At 43.1% G+C, this 22,062-nt stretch overlaps 1 protein-coding gene across 1 annotated transcript in view; it reads left to right on the plus strand.

Annotated features, from left to right (window-relative positions):
- Positions 1-22,062, plus strand: part of VEGFD (vascular endothelial growth factor D) — a 30,048-nt gene that overhangs the window by 4,985 nt on the left and 3,001 nt on the right. The window contains exons 2-5 of the mRNA XM_009639963.2: positions 13,049-13,259; positions 16,817-17,007; positions 19,341-19,489; positions 20,760-20,857. Of these exons, the coding sequence (XP_009638258.1) occupies positions 13,049-13,259; positions 16,817-17,007; positions 19,341-19,489; positions 20,760-20,857 (649 nt within the window). The remainder of the gene's footprint in view (positions 1-13,048; positions 13,260-16,816; positions 17,008-19,340; positions 19,490-20,759; positions 20,858-22,062) is intronic.

Below are 22,062 nucleotides of genomic sequence, written 5' to 3' on the forward strand. Positions count from 1 at the left end.
GTGTGAGAATGTCCTTGCTGCATTCCTGCAGAAACGATCCTCTGTGCTTTTCCTTCGGGAGCGGGGAGCTATCAGGGAGTTTGTGAGGAAAGCCAGTTTGTTCTGACTTATCTGCTACTGCCTTGACAAGGTACAGTGAAGGATAAGAGAACAATTCTGTATTGCTGCTATGCCACATGGCATCCGTCCTTGGCTCTTATCAGTTTGGAAAGGAAACTACTAACACATTGCTACTTTATCAAGAGCAGTTCTCACTCATGAGAAATAGCAAAACAATCTCTCCCAGCTGCTGTTCCAGTCCAGTCCATCTCCGCAGGACTGTCCTGTCTGAGCATAGAGCAGAGCTCTGCAACTTACATCAGGCTGTTCAGATGAATCAGAGTCCGCATTTGAGAAATTCATTCTATTTGTCAGCAGTTTGAAATGAAGACAGCGCTAATTAAACTTTGCCATCAGCCGTGGCTCATATCTGAAGCTCTTTGAAACCAAGGAGAGGCAGGACAGCAGATTCAGAGGGCAGTGGAGCAACTTTCTGTTGTTTTGTGGCCACAAGGCGACCAAAGCAAGCACTCAGCTCAGGCTCAGTGAATGTTGCTTGTCTCTGTTTTCTGCAGCCTCCTTGTGCTTTCCCCCTCAGAGGCACTTGTGTTGTTCCTAACCACTGACAGGGTGGTACTGATGCAGGCTCCCATGGGAGGCATGGAGAAAGAATCTGCTTGAAAATGGAAAAAAATAAACCAACAACCCTGGTGCAAACTCTGGCTTGTGAGACCTCCACCGTTCCATCTGCAAATTTTGTCCTGATCACTACTGTCCCTACTCCAGACTAGATCTGAGTAAGGTTTACTTGTGTCTTATCTCTGCGGACACCACACTGGTATTTGGGAAACATAAATAAGGTACAGTTGTTATAGGTGATAACTCGTTTACTCCTATTCTTATTCTTATTCTTATTCTTATTCTTGTTCTTATTCTTCCCATTAAAAACCTCATACAGTAGATTTTGTAGTTATCACTAAATGACTGGGATCTGTGTTTCTTTTAGACCTTTCTCTCTCAGAGCAAGTGAGCTCAGTTACAAAACTGGCCATTGCTGTTTCTTGGGCTTGGCTTTGAGATGTAGTCCCAAAACAACTGTATTGCTCAGCTCTGCTGGGGGGGAAAAAATAACCTGAGATATTTTGCTGCAGGAAAGTAAATCAGATATGATACCTTTCCTACAGAAACCCTTGTTCCTTAGGAATTCCTTATTCCTTCCACTATGTGCTAATCCCTTATCTACTTCTCTGTCTGCTCCCTACCTCTCCAGCATGTCTTGCAAATCTTTGTAATTCTTGTTGGGATTTGAGGAAAGGAGACAAAATGCTATGTGCCCCCACTATAGCTGCAGAGACCCCGTTTGCCCATGGGAAGACCAAACAGAATTTGCTCTTTTTATTATATCCTTGTGAAAGAGCTATATATGGGCTTCTGTATCAACGAATAGCAGAAGAATTGAGCAGGGTATTCCAGTTTGCTCGCATTAAGAAAAATTCAGCTTCCTGAAGGACATCTGCATATTTTTTCTATTTTTCCCCCCGAACGTGACCTAAAGTGTGTGACCACTCAACCAGTGGTAGAACGCCACCCAGGGTCCCTGCCGCTTCAGCAGAGTCATACTGAGTACAACAGACGTGCAGCTGAACACGGGGGCTTTGGCAATCCGGTGTGGGTGCCCCACGGGTTTGGAAAGGGGTGACTCCTCTCCTTCTTATCAGGATGTCAGGACGGCTTTGTCTGAGCCATGCTTTCGGATGGGAAGCGTGCTGGCTGAGTTCTGAGAATTCATTGTCACTGACTGCAGCGTGGTCACTACTTGCGTGCAGCTGGGAAGGGAATTCTATTTGAGTCGGGTTGAATTGCAAAAAAGTTGCATCATGTTACTATATCATATGTCATGTCGCATGTAGAGAATGTGCCATACAAACAGGCAAAACTTTTCACTTTAATTAGCAATGTGACTCAGAAACCATGTTAGGATACTTTCTTGAACTGCTAGGGAAATATTACTTAAGAAAAATTACAATTCCAGGAAAATGTGTGCATGTGATTGGGGTAACATAAGTTCATTCAGTATTGGCAATGGCTTTGCTTTGTGAAGTGACATTTTGAAACCTGGCTGTCCAATTGGCTAGTCACACTTCCAAAACATTTATTAAAGTGTCTTGGGGCAAACCCAGAAACCAAGGAAAGCACTATCTGAAGGAACCTTCATGACATTAAAACATATTTTCAAGTATTAAAAGAATACGTAGTCATCTGATTTCATTCACGTCTCTGTTACTGAGCCACTCCAAAGTCACTGTCCAAACCCCAGTGACTTCTGAAGAATGGACAAATATCAAAAGAAAGTGACTACAGTCTGGACACGCTCTTTGTAAAAACACATATAAGACACTATATTTGACATGTGTGCCCTGTCACAGTGTTAGGCTAGCACCTGACATTGCGTATGATGAAGTAAGTGCTCTGTAATGTTCCTAGCTGTGCTCTGTACTGAGCATCACGGCTGCCTGAGCAGCTTGCAGCAATGCAAGACGATACGAAGAAGCATACAAGTAGAGGCTCAGAAAATGTCCTGTAAGACTCCCAGAGCTGTCAGTAGCATTTGGGATGTACCAATGAGTTACCACCCTGGACATTTTTGACAATCCATCCATGTCCTTCCACTGACCAAGCAAATATACTTTGCATCATCACCACAGGAGAGACCTAAAGGTAAACTCTCGACGTAGATGACTAGGCTTGAACAGGAAGAAATTCCATACCATAGTGGACCTCCTCTTTTCTTCTGTCTGCCCATCTGGCTTTTCCATGACTGCTGACAAAATGATGCGCAGTGAATGTTGTTACCTTCAAAATCATCCTTCAGTTGCTGTGAGGATGTTTCCCACAAGAGCCAAAAGACCCTGCCTGTGGGAAGAAATATTTATTTCAGGAGAGCTGTAGCTGATTCTCAAAATATTTGCTGGCTGGGAAAAAACCTCCCTCATTTGGGTGTGAAGATCTGGCTGGCTAAAAGTATATAGTTGAAAGAGGTATTTTTATGAAGTTTTATCAGTCTCTGATTGCTTTGGACATGAAAAAGAATATGAAATATTCTGAGATTTATGCTTTTAAAAAATCATTTACAATTCTGGTGTTTTCAGTTCTTTGCTTTGAGTATTTTCGTTCATTCAAACCAAGAATACAGCAAACAAAATGTCTCATCTCTGAGGATTTTCATAATGTAAGCATGCTACTAAAGTGCAAGAAGCCTGATTTGTTTGCTGTAGCACCACAAAAGATCTATTCTAGTTCAGAAGGCCATTCAAAATATAAACCAGCTGTTCTCTTGAAGCCATGGGGTAGCTTATGATTTACTTGTGAAAACATATCATCTTCAGCTAAAGTAGAAGCTGTTTTGTCACCACCTTGACCACTAAGTCTAGGAAACAGGTAATTAAGTCTCCTGTCTTCACTAGAAGTAAAGCTGGAGCCCAAGGAGACGAGTCTGGAGGGAACTTTTTACCACACTGAACTTCAGAGGTGGAGCAGTCTAGAAGTTGTTTCTTCTCCAGTTCTGGGTCTTGGTCAGATGATATGCTGACAAGGTTTTAGCAAAAGAGACCCTCAAACCTGACATCCGTATCAGAAATGTGACAGTCTCAGATAAAAGTTTCCCTGTCAACCCCCTGCCCCCTCATACAACATCTGGTCAAACTATCAGTTTTGCCATTTTACGTTCCTCCCAAACCCACAAGTAACAGATCTGTCAGTCCTTCTTTTGGTGCTCTGGCAATTCTTCCCACAGGACAGGGCTCTACACACTTTCTCCTTCAGCAGCCAGGACACACAGGACTTCAGGATGAAGTGGCCTGATCACACAGTCACCCTTTTCCGAGAAGATGCTTGGCCAAGGCCAACACTCTTTAACTCTTGAGGCAGGCAGGGGAGAGGTTTCACTTAGGCTGTGGGTGGGAGAAGCAAAAGTTTTGTTCCCATGCCTGCTCTTCATTTCTTGAGCTTTCTTCTGGGCAAGCAGGCACTGATGAGGGTAGGGAGGTGACCTTCAGGCTTTCCACTCGCAAGGTGCCATTTTCTCCTCCTCAGGCACAGCAGGAGTAGCTGCACAGGCGATGTGTGTCTGACACATGCGTACTTTTGTTGGTGAGAGATACTTGATGTTCTTAAAGGTCTTTTCCAACCTAAACGATTCCATGATTCTATGACTCTGTACGGAGTCTCCCTTCAATGCAGTTGCAGAAAATGCTGTAGCTGAAAACATTAGCAGGCAATTTTCTGAGGGGGCCTTGGAAAACCAAAAGTGCTGCCCTGGTACTTCGCTTCCGAGCCCCAAACCCCAAACTTCTTTGACTATCATATGTCTGCTGCAACCTTAGGTTTCTCAACTATAACATAGTCCTTACTAATTTTATGTTTGGGGAAAGAATGTTAAGGCCATTTTCAACCTCTTAAAGAAGAAATTCAGCTCAGTTGCGTATTTTTTGCTATACACTTGGACAATACAGCTGTACACTTTCAATACAATTCTCACTGGAGAAAACCCTTTTTAAAAAAAGTGACAGCTGGAATATGCCTCACGAGACCTAAACTTGCCCCCACCATAAGCAGCATGTCCCTCCAGGTTATTAATGCTGTAACTATGATGATCAAGTGAAGGTTCAGTCTGGATAAGGCAGTGTACTGAGAGAGCCTAAATTTTTTTCTAAGTATTACAACAGATTTGAGTATTTGTTTAAACAGTCACCATTTGAAGGTGGAATGAAGTACTCCATGCTCCTGAAACTTCACCCATGCTTCTGATAATGACAGCAAAGCCTGTAGTAGTCACTGAAAAATCCCATGACAAGCCCCTCTGTTTCAAAGAACAATATTAGTAGGAAGACAAAATATCTAATTGTTCTGTCTCTCTATGGTCATGTTCACTCTAAGTAAAAATAGCTTATTTGTGCTCTAATAATGCATAGATAATCATGTTTCCAGAGGGTATGCAGTCAGGGATGGGACTTCATGTTCATACCTGACACAGAATCAAAATTCTGATTTTATACGAGCTCTTGAAAACTAGATGTTCTTTCTCTCCTCAGAAATGACATACAATGGCGATGATAAAATTAATGGAAACTAGTATGTGTCAGACACGTGGTAGAGTTAGACGCCTCATGGCCTCATGGCCTCATGCTACATGTTTATAGGGTGATGCAGTTGCTTGTTGATAAGGCAGTAAGTCACTCCTGCAAGCCTGATGTTTTCAAGCTGCAGAAGATTCTCTCACTATTTTATTACCCGTTATGCAACACCCCAAGGATAGAAGATGCTGTATTATAGACAGTATTTGTTATGATAAAATTTGGCAATGTTTGAGCCCCTGCTATCTCTAAGTCATGGCCCATCACTCTGAGCAATGTTTTCTGTGTTTCCTTGGTACTCCCTTTGGATGAATGCCTTTCTCTGTTTTCTCTCATCTTTTACTTTGGTTATAGACACCAAGTTAAGGATCGTCTCTCTATTTTGTGTTTGTACCTGACTCCATGCCCCCAGGAGCCACAATAATGCTAAAAATACCACTAATAATGGTCAAAATCCTCAAAAGGCATTCCTCTTACTGCAGAGACTCCACACAAGCTTGTCATCCTCACCATGGTCAAACAGGAGACCTTCAGACACCATGTGGATCTCTGTGTTGGCCTCACAATGGCAGGAGCTGCCCTGTTTTCCTGCCACCAGAGAACAAGACTTTTCCACAGGAACACCCTTGCAGTTCCCTGCCCACACCAGCTCATGGTCTGTGTGCTGCGAGCCATGGCATGGCACAGCTGAGTAACTACCCTGTGGCTTTGGGGCTGGGAATGAAGTTCTTTCCTCTCTCCAGGAGAGGAGCTGCCAGGCCCAGGTCCTTCAGACTCTGGTGCAAGTTACACTTCCTGGTGGTTTATATTTGCGTGCGTGAGAAAAATTGACCATTCTCCCTCATAAATTGCTTGTGCTTTGGAGAAGAGGGGATTTCACCTCATTTGACCACTCTCGGCTGAGTGCGGTTCAGGTCACCTAACTGCAGCTGAGCTAGCGACCTGCCAACTCCTTCAGTGTTGATGGAGATAGAGAGGCAGTCTGGAGGCACAGTTTATTCAACAGACTTCAGAATGAGATGAACATGCACCCAATGGACCTATTTTTCTCTCTTAACTATACTAGAGGTCTCAGATAACCAGTTCCTACTCAGTCAGGTGAATGACATATAGGATCAGATTTTTTTTTATTTTTAATGATAGTGGGGTGGAAGAGAGCTGTAGACACTCTATCTCTGCAAGCTGATCCCGTAACTATGATCAGCTCATACACTGTCATAAAATCACCTTAGGAGAATGCGTCGCAGAAGAAAAGGGGGTTATTTTCAGGTGTAGCATACATAGCAGCAAAGTTCCTTGGTATTTTCATGTGGCAATGAATCACCTACCTAGTATTTAAACTGGAATGGGGAGAGTTCAACTTCTGGTTGCGTCAAGTCTTTGTCTTCTACATGATTTGAACTGAATGCAGCTGCTGCTGCTGCATTAAGCACGCAACACCCAAATAAAGGTTCAAAATGTCCTTACATGCTGCCAGTACTCTTTGTTGATGTCCAAGTGCCCTCACTTTGTGCTCAAACTTCCCTCCCCCCTCCCCCCAGATTGGGTAATTTTTAAAGATTTATTCTGAACTTAGCTTAAACCTACTTGGCCATGTTTGTGATACAATGGCATTGAGAGAATCATCACTCTGTGTTATGTAGCTACAATCTGCTTTCCCTGGCAAGATAAAGCTGTTACCTTCTTTTTATTGCTTAACTGCTGAGAAGATGGATCATAAAACAGTGCAAGGTTATTGAGAGGTTCCTTAATCATTTGTGCTGGCCCCAGACACAGTGATAATGTTGAAGATTTCCATTGGTATTTATGCAACTCTTGCCACAATACTATCTGTGACCCTAACTCAGAAAAACAGTCCTTCCCAGAAGAGCTCTTACACGTGTTTAGCTTTAAGCAGAGGCTTATGATGTCCCTCTGCGGGTAAGGACTGCGAGTCTGGGGCTTAAGGAAAGTAGTCATCTGCCGAAAACTTTCAGGACATATTTCCTGGGTCTGTGGGTGTGCTTGAGCACAGAGTGAAATGCAAGCAGGACTTTCCTCAGACTGAGAAAAATACAGATTTCAATCGACCTTTATTTTTGCCTTCTCATGCACATAAAATAGTATTCACCATACATCTGTTCTCTTAAATAAAAATACTGACAATTACTGATGGCCTTGAAAAGAATTGATTTTTGGGTTCTAGGCATGTGTTTGTGCTATAGGTCCTCAAATAAATTTAGGACTTTAGTTGGCCTTTCTTTTACTATCGTATTCTATACATCTTTGCTGTTCAAAATACCTCCAGGATATCCTGAAACACAGCACAAATGCAAAGCCCATCTGTGTCAGGCTGGAAAGAGGGGCACATGTGAAAAAAGGGGTTCTGCAAATGTGGGTTCTGCTGTCTCACTCAGTCATCAGTCTGAAAAAGGGTAGGGTATTTTTTCTTAGTCAAGAAACCCAGGAGCTTGTTGAGCCTGGAGAGAAACTGCAAACTGCTGAGCTGCAGCACCTGATAGAAGACTGGTAATACTACTTCTCAAGCAGGGGCCCAGTTTGAGCAGTGCAGACAGTGTGTGGGATTGTGCATCTGTATGACAAGATGCATAAGCCAAATATTTGACTAGCATAAATCAGCAGGGTAATGAACTCAGTGTCTGATTTAAGCCAGCGTCCAAGGTGGGAAAGGCCACTGAATGTACCACTGCTTTGTCTCTTGTTCCTTTCCAATGCTAACTACTTTTAGGGTTTTTCTGGCATCTGAGATTGCTAGGAAGAAGATAGATAGCCCATTTGGGTTTCTTTTGGAAAGACAAAAGTTGTAATTATCCAAAAATCACAATGCTAACCCACGTTATCATTTCCTGATGTCAATGATGTTGCTCATAGCCCAAATAGAGGAAAACAGATATTCCTCTTTGAGTTGAAGAATAGTTTTGGAACATATGAGAGGTCAGTGTTATGACAAACATACAACTTCATTTAAATATGAATCTGGTTTTTATCTCTGGGTATTGGATCCATTCTTAGGTAAGAAGTTTAGAAAAATGATATTAAAAGCAGCAGTAAGCTGAAGAGATAAGAATGAACTACTTAAACCTGCTACTTTGATATTTATTATTGATAAGTTCTACACAAACATATCTTGTAGGCAATAGCATTATGTATTTGGTTTACTACAGGGTGTACATTTACAGGTACTGAAAGTGTAGGACACTTGGAGCTTTCCAGTGATATGGCTCCACAGGTCATTTGTTCATTTTGGGAGCATGTCAAGGACATTGCCCTGGCCCTTTGCCAATGGCTCCTTCTCTACTTTCTTTCTCACTCAAGCCTTAATGTATATTTTAAGCTTCCTGGGGCCAGAGATTGTAATTTTCCTGCCTATGTGAACCACGCCAAGTGCAGTGAATTCCTGTTCCACATCTAGGTTGCAGCCATTACAACCAACAACTACCACAGTGGCGATGGCTCACCCCAGCTGACTACTGAAATCTAGGCCAACGTGAGAGAAGTGAAATGAGGGCATGGCAGGGAGAAAGGTGGATGTTCCTTTGCACCAGGAGGCTGAACAGCTCAGCCTGAGGTAGACTCCCCCCTGGCAGAATATGGGGAAAGGAATAAAAATAAACAGCATAAAGTACAGTGGGATCCAAGCAGTACACGACGATGAGAGCAGAGTGGAGAATGGGTGAGGAACTTGGAAGGAAGGACTGTAGTTATGAGAGAAAGCCTAAAAAAGGGAGGTAGGTCTATCTGAAAAGTGGGAAATAGCACGTGCAGATGACTACTGTCAGGAGAAACAGACGGCGGCTCTGCTCCTCTTGCTTTTTTGTGAGAAGCTGGATCTCCCAAAAATGTCAGTTGAGGTTTAACGTCTCTATGTGTCTCCCTGCTCTCTGGCTGAGTGGGCACTTCCCTCCAGTTCAAATGCTGATTTTAGCTGCTGTCCACTCGATATCACTGTGAGAGGGGATAAAGTCCTTGATCATCACATGAAGGGTAGGTTTAGGACACTGTTGAACCTAACACCTCCCTCCAATTTCACATGCTGAAACATTTATTCATCTTTGTGTGCAAAGCTGCACTGTTCTAAGTGGGGCTTCTCAGTCAGCCAGAGTATGTTTGTCTGTATCTAAACAAGGCTTGAACTTAAACTGCAGTACGTGAAAGAAGTCTCCACTTCTGTGTGGTGCAAGCAGCCCTACGGCACGTCATCTGTGGTGTTATCAGAGACCCGTGTTTTAATCTGGTATTGTCTGAGGTTCTGTGTTCTCATTTGATGCTGTCCTTTTCAAAACAGGATGACCAGAAATGAATGCTTCGGAAAGATTGTGTGACCACACGCTACTGTGCCACAGCAAGAGAGTGCGTGACTGAAGCAGTTCAGTCTGTGGCGTCCGAGGCCGTAGGGCTGTGCCCTGCTGGTGGGGCTGGTGCAGCTTCCACCTTCTTTTCATTTTTTTAGCTTTTAGTTTTGAATGCTTTTAAGTTGTGGGTGGCTACGTCTGCAGTCAAAGTGTATAAGGATGAGGGAAGTCCTTCTAGAGGCTGAACACTCTTGTTTGCGCTCTAGAAAGCGTTCAAAAGAACATTTTAGGTGAGAGCATTGTAGTAGGCTATAAAAGGAGTCCGAACTAATACATAAGGTGGTATTCACTGCTCCTGTTCTGGCACTTAGGTAGACTGGAACAAAATTACGTCCTTCTCTTCAGGGATAGCTGCGGTAAGATTTGTTAGACCAAAGATCCACCACACAAATGCCTCTTGTGATCTGGTGACCCTGGCCTCACTGGGCAGCCAGCAGGAAGACTTTCAAGGTGATTTCAAATGAAACATGCTCTAAAAGTGTCTGCATTTCTCTGTCCTGGCTATAGAGGGATCTGAGAGTGACTAACAGACAAAACACATGTCCACACCGTAAAAACCTATGGGTTTCAGCCCTCCCTTAAAATCCAGCAGTGCCTTCTGCTCACCATCTTGCCTAGTGTCAGCAGTGCTCAGAGAGAAAGTCTGCACTTCATCTCAATGCTGCTGTTGTCGCGGGAAAGAGCATCAGGAAATTTACCGGATAGGGATTCCTGGGAAGAAGTTATAAAATCAGCTGTAAAATCTGTTCGCTCCAGGAAGAAGTCAAATGTAAGAGGCAGGAAGACAATTATTTTCGCATTGTGGTGGTGGGCAACTGGTGATCCCGTCACACTGCAGAGCTCGGATGGGTATTAGGGAACATGGAGAGAGTAGAGACAACAGATTCGCTTCAGGGTTGAATAGCCCAAGCAACACCGAGCAGGCCTGGAGTTGACAGAGAAGCGATAACACAGTTCCAATGGCTCTGTATGAGTTTTGGATAATCACGATTTAGTTAATTAGGATACATTTCTGATGACTGCATAGGGAATTCCTTAATGAGCATTGCTCCTTCCATTTCCTTTGACCGTATTCCTCCAGTTTCCAATATATGAAAAACAGTGAAAGAAGAGAAGGAACAACCTGCACACATAGTCAGGGTTTGTCAACACCGTTATGATGCATCAATATCAGAGGTACCTTCTTTTAATTACCACACTTCAAATCCTATTGGGGGCCCATTTTTGGGGTATAAAAATTACTTCTACTACTCGTTCCTCTTTCTATACAATACTAATTGTGAAGGCATAAAGTCAGCTCATTTCAGTGTATTCATTCCACATTAAGGAACTTATACAGCTTTAAAAATAGAGAATCCTTAAAGCAGTATAAATTCTTGCTTCAGATAAGCCCAGAGATCTTTTCTTACCGTAAGGATGCATCTATACTTTTTCTGTTCTCTTTGATCTTAGGTTTAAAGCTTATGTTGCTCACATAATAATCATTAATAAAACCTCTTGATATTTAAGTAAAAGAAATGGAAAAGCTAATCCCAAACTACTAATCCTTACAAGAAGTGCAGGGATATGTCTTCTAATTTACAGAATACCATCATCTCATTTTACAGGTTCGCTGTAATTTCTTTCTAGTTTAGAAGTCTTGGCTGCTGATTCAGCTATAACATCTTTCTACTGTAAAGAGAGAGAAAAAAGTCTTGTTAATGGCTAATAGAGTTCAGTTTTAATATCTTTGGTCATGTTACCACACCAGCTTTGGTCCTATACTCGCATGCTTTGTAGGGTCAAGGAGAGAGTTTGTGAATGGGAGTGAATATAAGCTGCGGTTCTTAGGACAAATGAGTCTTGACGCATTGACCTCAAGCTGAATTTCAGCTTTCCTAGATCAGCAAAATCCTGGGTAGCTTGTTTGTAAAACTATCTTGAAATTTAGTTACTGGTGCTAAGTGTTCACATTCCTTCTGACCTATTTCTCCATAAATACTGAGATGGGCTTTCCAGTTTTTGCCACATATGAAATAGATGAGAAATCATTCACCTATGAAAACCAGCCATCTCTGTAGTGAAACGTGGCAGCTTGCTAGAGCACAATATAATGTTCTGTATGGGCATAAAAGAAGAGCAACTTATTCTGAGTTAACTACACGGGGAATTTTAGGTCAGTAGAAGGTAATTACCCAAAAACGAACTTGGCCCATACATGCAGGCTAACATCTGTATCATTGCAAAATAAATGCCACAGATGCTTTAATAACAAATAACAGATGCAGTCAGTGCCTGGATTTCAGACCTCATCTAAAAATGCTCCTCTTATAGGTGACCCTTCCCCCCACCGCTCCTTCCCCAGTCCTATACAGAGCACTCGCGCGCCACCGGTTCAGGCTGCAGGCTGCTCCGCACCTCATCGCCAGCTTCCTGTGCTTCAGCTTTGCCTTTAAGGACTGGCGTTTTATTCATGAGAGCTGGCAGTGCAGCCCTTTATTTGCAAGTCAAAAAGTACAGTCAACTGCACGGCCAGAGAGTACAACCGAGAGCAGCAGCCCAGCGACGCGCAGCCCTTTACAAAGATAGCCTTTTGCTTGGGTTGGAGGCAATAGTTTTCAGCAGCTCTGGTGAGTCAGTGGAAATAAATACTCGATGCCTCGATAAGGCACAAACACAGATGTCAGAAAGCAGCAGCCAAAGAAACCAGTAATGTTATGGGGTGCTGTCCAATATTTTCTGTTAAACAGGTATGTTTTAAGTGAATACTGACTTTAAACTGATGGGGTAGGCTTTTGGAGGGAGGGAGCGTTCTCCCGTGGGAGCAGAGAATGGTCACGTTCACCACGCAGGCAGAAAATGCAATGGCTGTGCTAACGCTGCTGCACAGCCACAGCACTGAGGCTGGACCTGAGGTGGCTTTGGCTGACTCGGGCATGACCCAAACAGTAGCTGGGATGGGAAACAGCAGATGCATCCTGCACTTTGCAGCACACTGAATGTTGCGCTCGCCCACCATGCGGATGGGCCCTCGCACTCTGGGTAGCTTCCAGCTGTATCATCTGCCCCTGCAGCGATGTCTCATGGTTGGCACCAGGGTTTTGGCACCCGAGGTGGCTTGCTGCAAAGGTGCGTGAGTTGTGCTCACCAGCTGAACTCATTCAGGTTGCCTATAGGGGTGGCCCAGGACTCACGCTGGCATGGCCGGCCAGTTCAGGCACAGCAGTGACGTAACCAGCGTTTGCCAGGTTCCCTGGGGAGCGGGGATATGGGGGGTACAGTCGGCATTTGTCGAACAGCTGGTAGTGGCTGTGATGGAAAGGGTGAGGAAGTGGGCATCTCCCCTTCCCGGTATATATGGGCACAAATCCTGCAGGTCGGTCTGGCGCTGGGCACTGTCAAAGCCTGGGACATCTCCGTGTGCTCCTGTTTTCGCAGGTATTCTCAGCTGCCCTCAGTAACGTGCTGCCTTTTTTTGTACAAGTGCTGCATGTGCTGCACAGGCTGTAAAGGTACTGGCTTTCTGACCTCCCCCTTCCCTTCCAGAGGACATCTCTGTCAGCATTGGAGCGGTCAGAACAGCAGATCAGGAGAGCATCCAGCCTGGAAGAGCTGCTGCGCATCACTCACTCTGAGGACTGGAAGCTGTGGAAATGCAGGCTAAAACTCAAAAGTCTGGCCAATTTAGACTCCCGCTCTGCATCACATCGCTCCACCAGATTTGCTGCTGCTTTCTATGACATTGACACACTGAAAGGTAGGTGCAGGTTTGCAGCTGAATGATCTCAGCTTCAGGACCACTGAATCTTAACCAGTAAAGGGTTAAGTGCCAGGCTTTTCCTAAACAAATACCCATACCGGAAAAAACAGGGCATCCATGGAAGATTACTTTGTATGAAAAAATGTCAGGCAATAGCCTGAGTCTGCTTCCCCGTTTTGTGGCCAGATCAGGCTTATTGTTCTCTGTGTCGTCTCCAAGGGGAGGATGTATTGCGTATGGATTTATCAATCCACAGAAAGGAGGGGAAGTAAACGTGCAAAGATCAGGTTGGAATGACTGGCCAAGGGGCTGGCCAGCAGCATTGGGCTAAATCTCAGAATTTGCTTGCAGGCAGAAACAAATGAGCTTTCCTGCAGGCATAGAAACCCCTGGTTTTATTAGGTGTGCTCCAATATAAGGCACGGTTATCAGGAGCAGTGCCTGGGTGGGAATTGCAGAGGATGGGGGTATTGCCCTAATCCCAGTCTATTTAAGGAAGTCTCCCTGAAGAGAAGCAGTAGATCTTGAAAGAGCCAACAAAATGCCTGAATGTGGGGAATCACAGTCTATTCCCTCACCTGGAGCAGAAACGAATACTATTCCTTGTGAGAGACTCGAGAGGCATTATATGTTCTTTGACGTAAAATAAAGGATCAGCTACTATACTTTGGTCTAGCAAATGCATATCCTACAGCAAAACTACACTGTAGCCTAACAAAGGACAGACCGAGCTATTCTTTTTTGTTTAGTCTGTACCCTGAAGTGATATGATCACACCACTTTCCTTTTGGGAAATCAGATATCGCTGATCCTATTCCAATACCACTTTTACAATAACCACAGCCACATTTGCACACCATTACTCAGCTAAATTATGGCTGAGCAAAGGCCTTAATGTGCTTCTCTGAGCCACAGCACAGAAATGCAAATAAGAATGCCAGGCTGAGAATGGCTTTCATATGACAGGCATGGTTTTAAACTTCTCATAAAAACTCTGTACAGAAAAAATAATCCAATACACACTGGAAGAACAATTAAGAGGGTTTTAATTAATGATACACATTTTTTCTGCTCACCTTTACAAGTCTAGGAGTCCATAGAGCTGTTATTAGAAGTAGCACTCATTGTCAAATGATGTAATTCTCTACTCACCATTGCTCATTTAGTGAGCACCAGCATTTCTAAAAAATTAAAATATTCCTTTTGTCAATACAGCAAGGCAACAGAGGATGTTGTCAAGTGTTACCGAGGCAGCACATATTGCAATTGGCTTTATTCAATGGCGGAATAATGTAACTGTTCAGGTAATAAAGTCTAATGACTATAGTCACACAGAAACAGTTTTCTTATAATTGCTTGGAGCAGCTGTTCGGTCGTTTCCTACTTTTCCTTTAAAAGTCTAACTCCAGACACAGAGATGTCAGCTTTCTCATTTGAAGTCAAGCCACCAAAAATTAATTTAAAAAAAGCGCATTGGGTCATCTTCTCCATTCTTCCATCCGAAGTGGAATTACTCCAGGACAGAATCTGCTTTTGTTCTAGTATCTTAATATGTTCAAGGTACTAAAGCTTCTTTTAAAAAAATTAAGCCTATAAACACGTATTTCTTTCCCACACCCTTTCCAGTCATTAAGCATTGATCTTTTTGTCAAGGGCATCTGGTTTGTTTTAATGAAGTGTTTTGACGAGAAGGCTGGGTCAAGGCTCCTCATTGTTTCACTGCTAGACCACCTTCCACAGCACCCCAAACTCCAGCAGGGCCAATTCAGGACGTCATTCCTCCTTTCTAGAGCTTTAACGATGAATCCACTGAACGCTCGTGTCACCCCGTCTACCCACAGCCTCCGCTGAGCAGCTCAGCTCACCTAGGACTGCAGCGCTTTCAAGCTGGGGTCTGTTACCGGAGCCAAATTTCTCAGCAGATGCCCTGCGCTTGCTCATGGAAAAGATCAAGGTGACCATGGTGCTTCTGAACAAAATGTGGCACCCACTTCTTTGACCGCCCCTTCCTGTAACAGCCCTTCTGCTAAAGAAGTGGTTAATAAAGCGAGGATGTGTGCAGTTGGAAAGGTCACCACAGCTTACACTCATTGAAGTGACATCTGCAGTGATTACATGCACATACCTTAATGAGTTTGGCAAACACTTTATTTTCTATTTTAAGGCCTAGGATTGGATTGCTGTTTTGATAGTCTAAAAACATTGCTCTAGAAAACTCTATTGATTTGAGTGAATCTTCTCTTAATTTATGCTGCAAAATCAGAATCTGGACACCAACCTCTTACTTCTTTTACTTTTTGCATGACTGGAAAGTGGAGTGAATCAACCCTGGGGAAGGACTTTGCAGGAATAAACAAACTGATTTAAATATACTCAGTCAGTATAAAAAAATCAAAAGCAATAAAAGGAAAGTCAGGTAGGAAAGAGAGAAATAAATGTTCACCTGAAGACAAAGCATAGCATCTAGATTAAAAGTCTTCCAGAATTTTTAATTTTTTTTTTCAGACCTTCCTTGTAAATGTATGCACTGCTTGCACATCATAGGGAGGCAGACTGCATTGGAAGAGAGAGAGATATATTTTCTTAACAGTATAGAAGTTGCTTTTGGTCTTTCAGAAGCCTGCTGGAGGGGGGGCAGATAGGAAAAATGTTTTTTGTAATTTTAAGAAGGACTTAAAGCCCAAGCATTGATGACTCTCGAGTAATGCCATAACTTGAATCAGGTAAGCAAAAGCCAAAAAAAGCAGGGCCACCTTTTAACAAGACTCAGGATAATATTAGGTAAATGTCACTGCTTTCTCCCTCTGCTTCAGTCAGTTAATGCATTATTCCTTCTTGCAGTCAGAATTTGACAGATCAGTCTCAAACAAATTAGTAGTCAACAACAATGCAGTATTTGAAAGATGTCACAGTGTTTTCAATAGATAAATCATGCTTGAATTCATATTCCTGTTATCCAAACTCGAACCCCCTGAGGGTACTGAGGTGTGAGAGTGTTTGTCTTGGATTTCATTAGACATTTTGGAAACGGTGCTCGCTGGCTGACATCCAGTAGGAGTATTAATACCCTCTGACCGGAATCTGTTAATCATTAATGTGCTTTTGCAGTCAGGCCCAGGCTCTACCGAGTCCGCAGTGGGGTACATGTGAAGAGAGGATAAAATGACAATAAGGAGGTCTACCCTGGAGAAAAGGAGAACAGGGTGTGGGCCAGCTTTGCCAGACAGAGGCCGTGGAGCTGGCTCTCAGCTAGGGGAAATCAATGCAGCTCTACTTAACCCACTGGAATTAACAGAGATTTTGGTCATCCACATTGAAAGCTAAAGGCGTATAAAGGCAACGACCTCTCTGCCAGTGCAGCTGGTGTAAGTTACTGGGATCATTTTGCGCTCAGACTCTCTCTGGTCCTTAGATTGATCCAAGTAAGTGCGAATCGATCCAAGTAAGTGCAAATGGCCTGCCAGCACTTCGTTTTTATTTATATAATGCTTCAGCCTTGCTAATCAGAGGTTTAACTTTGCCATGATTGCTCATAAAAATGGTGTTTTCTCCAGTCATAGATGAGGAATGGCAAAAGACTCAATGCGTGCCGAGGGAAACCTGCGTGGAAGTTGCCAAGGAGCTGGGTACAACAACCAACAAATTCTTCAAGCCTCCCTGCGTGAACGTGTTCCGATGTGGAGGCTGCTGCAACGAGGAGAGCCTGAGCTGCATGAATACAAGTACAACTTATGTGTCAAAAACGGTAAATGAGGCTATTCATCTGCTTTGTTTTTACCCTGGCTCTCCAAGAAGGGAGGGGAAAGAGGATGTTTGGTTTCTGAGATCCTGTTATGAAAGATCTGTCTGCACTATCATAACAAACAGAAGGATTAATTTTTTATCCACGTGGAGTGAATGCAGGGATGTGAGATAACATTTTGCATGCATGTTGCATTATTGAAAATGGCTATATATGTGTAGAGGTGGAGAATCAGGCCCCGAGAAAGTGACTGCAGGCTCATGTGATGTTAAGGAGTTTAATCTTTCATTAATGTACTGTCACTTGGACCTGGGACCCCTTGAGAGTATTGGCTCATGAGAATCCTCTGCTCCAAAGGTTTAAGAGAGACTCTGGGAAATTTTGGTGTGTGAGGCTGGAAGTTCAAGAGCCTGCATTTTCAAAATCGCTGTCAGTGCCAAAAAGGCTGGCTAATAATTTTGGATATGCAGTTTTGTGAGCCTAAAAAGAGGACATTTTCAACGGGAGAGGACAGATGCTTTCAATCTGAATGCCTCAGGTTCTGAATGTCCCAAATCACAAGTCACTTTGGAAAAGAAAGGCTTAAACCAGCAGCCAATTACTGCTTAAGTGCAACAGGCGACAAATACCTGAGTTTTAATGACCAGTGCCAAAAAGTGAGCATGAAGAGAGCATCCAGAGAGCTTCTTTCTGTAGACTCCCTCTAGTGTCTATGCACAGATACCTTCCTCCAGTGGGTGACTGAGCAGAGCTCCAAGTTTCGTGCTTTCAATCAGCTCTACAGATGAAACCATCTGTGTTCATACCTACAGAAGGAGCACAAGGAGACTGGTCCTCCTTGATTAATCTTCACCTTGTGCATCCCTACTTATAGCTGATAAAAGCTTTTGACTTCGAGTAATATATTGAATTCTAGTTATGAAAAGGGCTTTTATTTAAATTAGAACAAAGCTCGAGGGCAGTTGTTTTAAAAAGAAAATTGAAGTCCTCATGGGGAGCAGGTCCAATTCACTTCTGTACTTGTTTCAGGTTTGTTGGAATGTAATTCCACTGTGTCTGGTTGTACCGGAATATAGCTGGAGTAAAATAAATCAGGGCCCGTCCTTCTTGCGTCAATGTTCATTAATTGCTTTCATTCCACACCAGAAGGAGAAAGCTGTTATGAGCTGTTGGCCACACACAAAAGACACCCGATCAGCTCAGGGAGCTAGGTCAGGCTAAAAAGTATTTATTTATTTATGTGTTTTTGGAGCAGCAGTTCATAAGTTTGTTGAAAAACTGCGGTTTTGCAGAGCATGACATTCTTGTAGCATCCTTCAAAATAAAGATTCCCTCAAAAGCCCCCAGCTAAATTCCAGTCCTGGATACGCCGCCATCAGTCCAGATTTACTCCTCTAAAATGAATGGAATTACTCCTGTATTAGTGAGAACATTTTTTTTTTCCCTTGGTATAAAATATCCACTGAAAGATATTCATGCCACCCAAAGTTAGACATTGTGACACCTAAATTTAAAAGTCTAAGCAGTCAGGCTTAGGAATATTTCTCAGCCCCTGCATGTGGATGCAGCATTAAGCCAAGACCCGGTGTCATGCAAAGATGTTCCCTATGCTTTGGTTTCCGTGGGAAGGAAGCTGGCTTGGGGGGGAAGGAAGGGCACGAGTTGCTTCAACAGCTCCTGAATGTAGCTGACCAAGGAACCAGGGCTTCCACAAGGCTACTCAGAGGTCACCCTAATCAATTTGGATGCATTGAAGGTAGGCTGCTTGGTTCTTTAGGCTCCTGCTATAGTCAGGAGAGAGATCTGTCCAGGATGATGCCCTGCAACAACCCAACTGAAGCGGAATGAACTCTCCTCCATTTATGCCTGGCTTTTCCCTCTCTGAGGAGGCTGCGGGCGTTAAGTGATGCCCCTAAAGATGCATGCTGTGTCTAGTCCCTAAGACAGTTAAACAGCTGTCTCCATAAGTGGTTGAGATTCATCTGGTGATATAATTAGAGAACAAAGTTTCCAACACCTGTATCTTTTCCATTTGGCCCTAACATCCAGAAGAGGCTTTTGAGTGTGTTTGCAAATAATTTTGAATGATCTTGGGTGTTTAATAGCTGGTAATACAGCACTGGGACCGGCATTTTGGCAAGTTCCTACCTTGGTGGGCATTGCTTACTCTTCAGAACCCTCAGTGCCCACCCACTCATTTATACCTACAGTAACTATCTCTAAAAAAGGGCAAGGGTGGGGAAACTAGTGGCAAAGGATAAGAGGTTTTGATTTAAAACTCCAAATATTAACTGTATAAGGAAAACTGAAAAATAAATGTTATTTCACCCACCTAGCTCTTTGAGATCTCAGTTCCCTTGACGAGTGTTCCTGAGCCTGTGCCAATCAAAATTGCCAATCACACAGGCTGTAAGTGTCTATCAAATACCCAGCGCCACCAGTACGCCATCATACGAAGATCTATCCAGTACCCAGAAGAAGATGGGTAAGTTCCCTCATTTGCAAACTTCTACACATGTTGAGCAGTCCAAAGTGTAAAATTGTTTTGTTTGGGTTTGGTGATTACAATGGTCCCTTCACTTTCTGTTATCCCAACAGTTTTTCCAAATAACTTGATTTTCACTCAGGGTTAGAAAGCTTCAACTAAACCTGGTGAAGGGACACCAGAATGGGGTGAATGGACCACCAAATTATAAGTGAGTGGACACCAGAATCCAACAAACAACAGGGACTTAGGTGCTTGAGTGGGGACTCAGCGTGCACATACTAGCCCTATGCTCCACCAGAGCTATTTGGGTGTTTGTGCATAGACTTTTTCAACCTGACACGAGCAACTCCACCTGCACATTATTTAGCCAGGGCACACAGAGTGCTGTGCTCAAGCTAAAGCCCTCTGCTGTACCTTGTGGCACGTCAGGTCAGAAGCAGTGCAGACTGTGGCTTTGCACTTTCTGGTCCAGTCCTGGTTTGCATCTGTCAGGCTCATTGGCTGGAGAAAAGTAATCTCACATCTAACGCCAAAATATGGTGTAAAATGCCTGTAGTCCTGATGAGAACAGGCTACCTTAATTTAACAAGGACTTTAGAAGCACGGCCAGCTTGAGTGACTCATGGCAAGTTAGCTCAGATGTCCCTGTCTAGCCTTGCATGTAGGCTTGCCCCCATAACTGCCCTTTAGCTAGACATCTGGGCTGGGGGAGAGGTGGCATTTCAGCAAAGCCACCCCAGCCCTTGCTCAGCCTGCTGGCCACTCTGAATCCCCTTCTGACGCAAATACATAAGAACCTCAGCCTTCTTCCAGTTTGTGAGTTCCCCTCCCAGAGCCAAGTGCCTGAAAGCCAAAGTGGCCCCTCTGACCCTGAAAACAGTCAATTGTACATCCTTAAGCATGGGCAAATTTAAACTGAAGCTGCACTTGCTGGCAGCATGGCAAAATTGAATACAGTTACGTGGCATAAATACTGTAAGACAAAGACTAACCTGGGTGGGGTAGAGCTGTTTTAGGGAAAAACAAAGCTGCGAAATTGCAAGGAGCCAGACAGCTCAGCCCTATCAGCAAAACCATCCGGTCCCAAGGTTTTCTGTTTGCAGCAGTAATGCACACAGATGCTGTATCTTCACGTAGTACACGTGGCAGACCCAGCATACCAGCAGGCTCATTTTGCCAAATGACTACACTGATGCTCCTAACTTTTTTTTTTAATTCCTATCTTAATTTTTTTTCAATCCCTATCTTAATTTATTTTTTTTTCTAGATGCCCCTTTACCAACAAACTTTGCCACAATGGATGGATCTGGGATAGCGACAAATGTGAATGTGTTGTAGATCTACAGCACCCCAACAGACGAGAAGGTAAAGATGAAATTATAAATGGACACTTTTGCTTACTATCTCCAGGCTGCTTGTGTTTCTTTTTTTTTTTTTTTTTTTTTGGTCACTTTTTTTTCATTGAGAAAGTTATAGTTTTGATTCCACATCCCTAGATAGACTAGCCTGAAAATAAGGACTTGTATGTGCTTATCCCCATCTCATGTTTTTTGCTTGGACATTTTACTCCCTCTATATTAGCAAACTGAATAGGAAATAGGAAAGTATTAAAAAAGAGTTAGTGAAGTAGGCACCCAGGATAAATTTTTATTTTACATGGGCCTTAAATTGTATGATGGGCATTAGGGAAAACTTTTTAACTGCAGAAAAAAATACGTCCTGGAATATATTGCACGGACAAGGTGCTGAATCTTTATTGTGGGAAATACTTAAGAACAGACTCAGTCAGGAATAAGATAGGCAAAATCAGTCCTGCCTATTAGCTGTAGTCAGTGCAAAAGATTATATGATGACCTGTCAAAGTATTTGACTACTTTTTTTGATAATATTAAGGTACTAATAAAGCTTTCAAGCTGATATGCCATACATACTCAGGAGTATGCACATATACCCCTCCAGGTCTGTGGAAGGAAATGGAAGAGGGTAACATTTGTAGAAGCGTATGCTACTTTCCTTCTCCCTCTGATTTTCCTGGAAAATTTTAATCTGTCAAAGAAATTCACGGGAAACATTTTGGGGGAGTAACTGTGTAGGTCTAAAGATACTCATTAGCAGTAAACATTAAAAGAACTTAAAATTTCTCCAAGCTCTGTATAAGGTTTTTAAAAAAACTGTCTTTCTCAGGAAATCGTATTGGTCAAAATAAAATTAACATAGCACTAGAGTAGATGGACACAGAAGGAAGCCTTGCCATTGTGGTTTAGCTTACATGCAGCAAACAAAAGAATAAACTATCCCAGGCAACAATAAAAGCAAGCTGGCAAGCAATTCCTAGAGTAGCAAGCTAAAATAAAACTAAATAACCTCATAAACTGGTCTGTTGATTACAATCTCCCAATGTTAATAAGCAAGAGATCGGTTGCACTGTGGTTTCCATAGGATCTGTTCTCACTCTGGATCAGATCATCTGACCATCAGGTTAGGTAGTTAAGCTCAAGTTAGACTTTTCACTCAAGATTAGCACTCTATATTTCAGAGTAAGTCCAAAGGACTGTGAATAGCCAGAGTCC

The sequence above is a fragment of the Egretta garzetta genome, unplaced genomic scaffold, assembly GCF_000687185.1.
Source record: "Egretta garzetta isolate BGI_Z169 unplaced genomic scaffold, ASM68718v1 scaffold445, whole genome shotgun sequence".
Classification (NCBI taxonomy): Eukaryota; Metazoa; Chordata; class Aves; order Pelecaniformes; family Ardeidae; genus Egretta; species Egretta garzetta.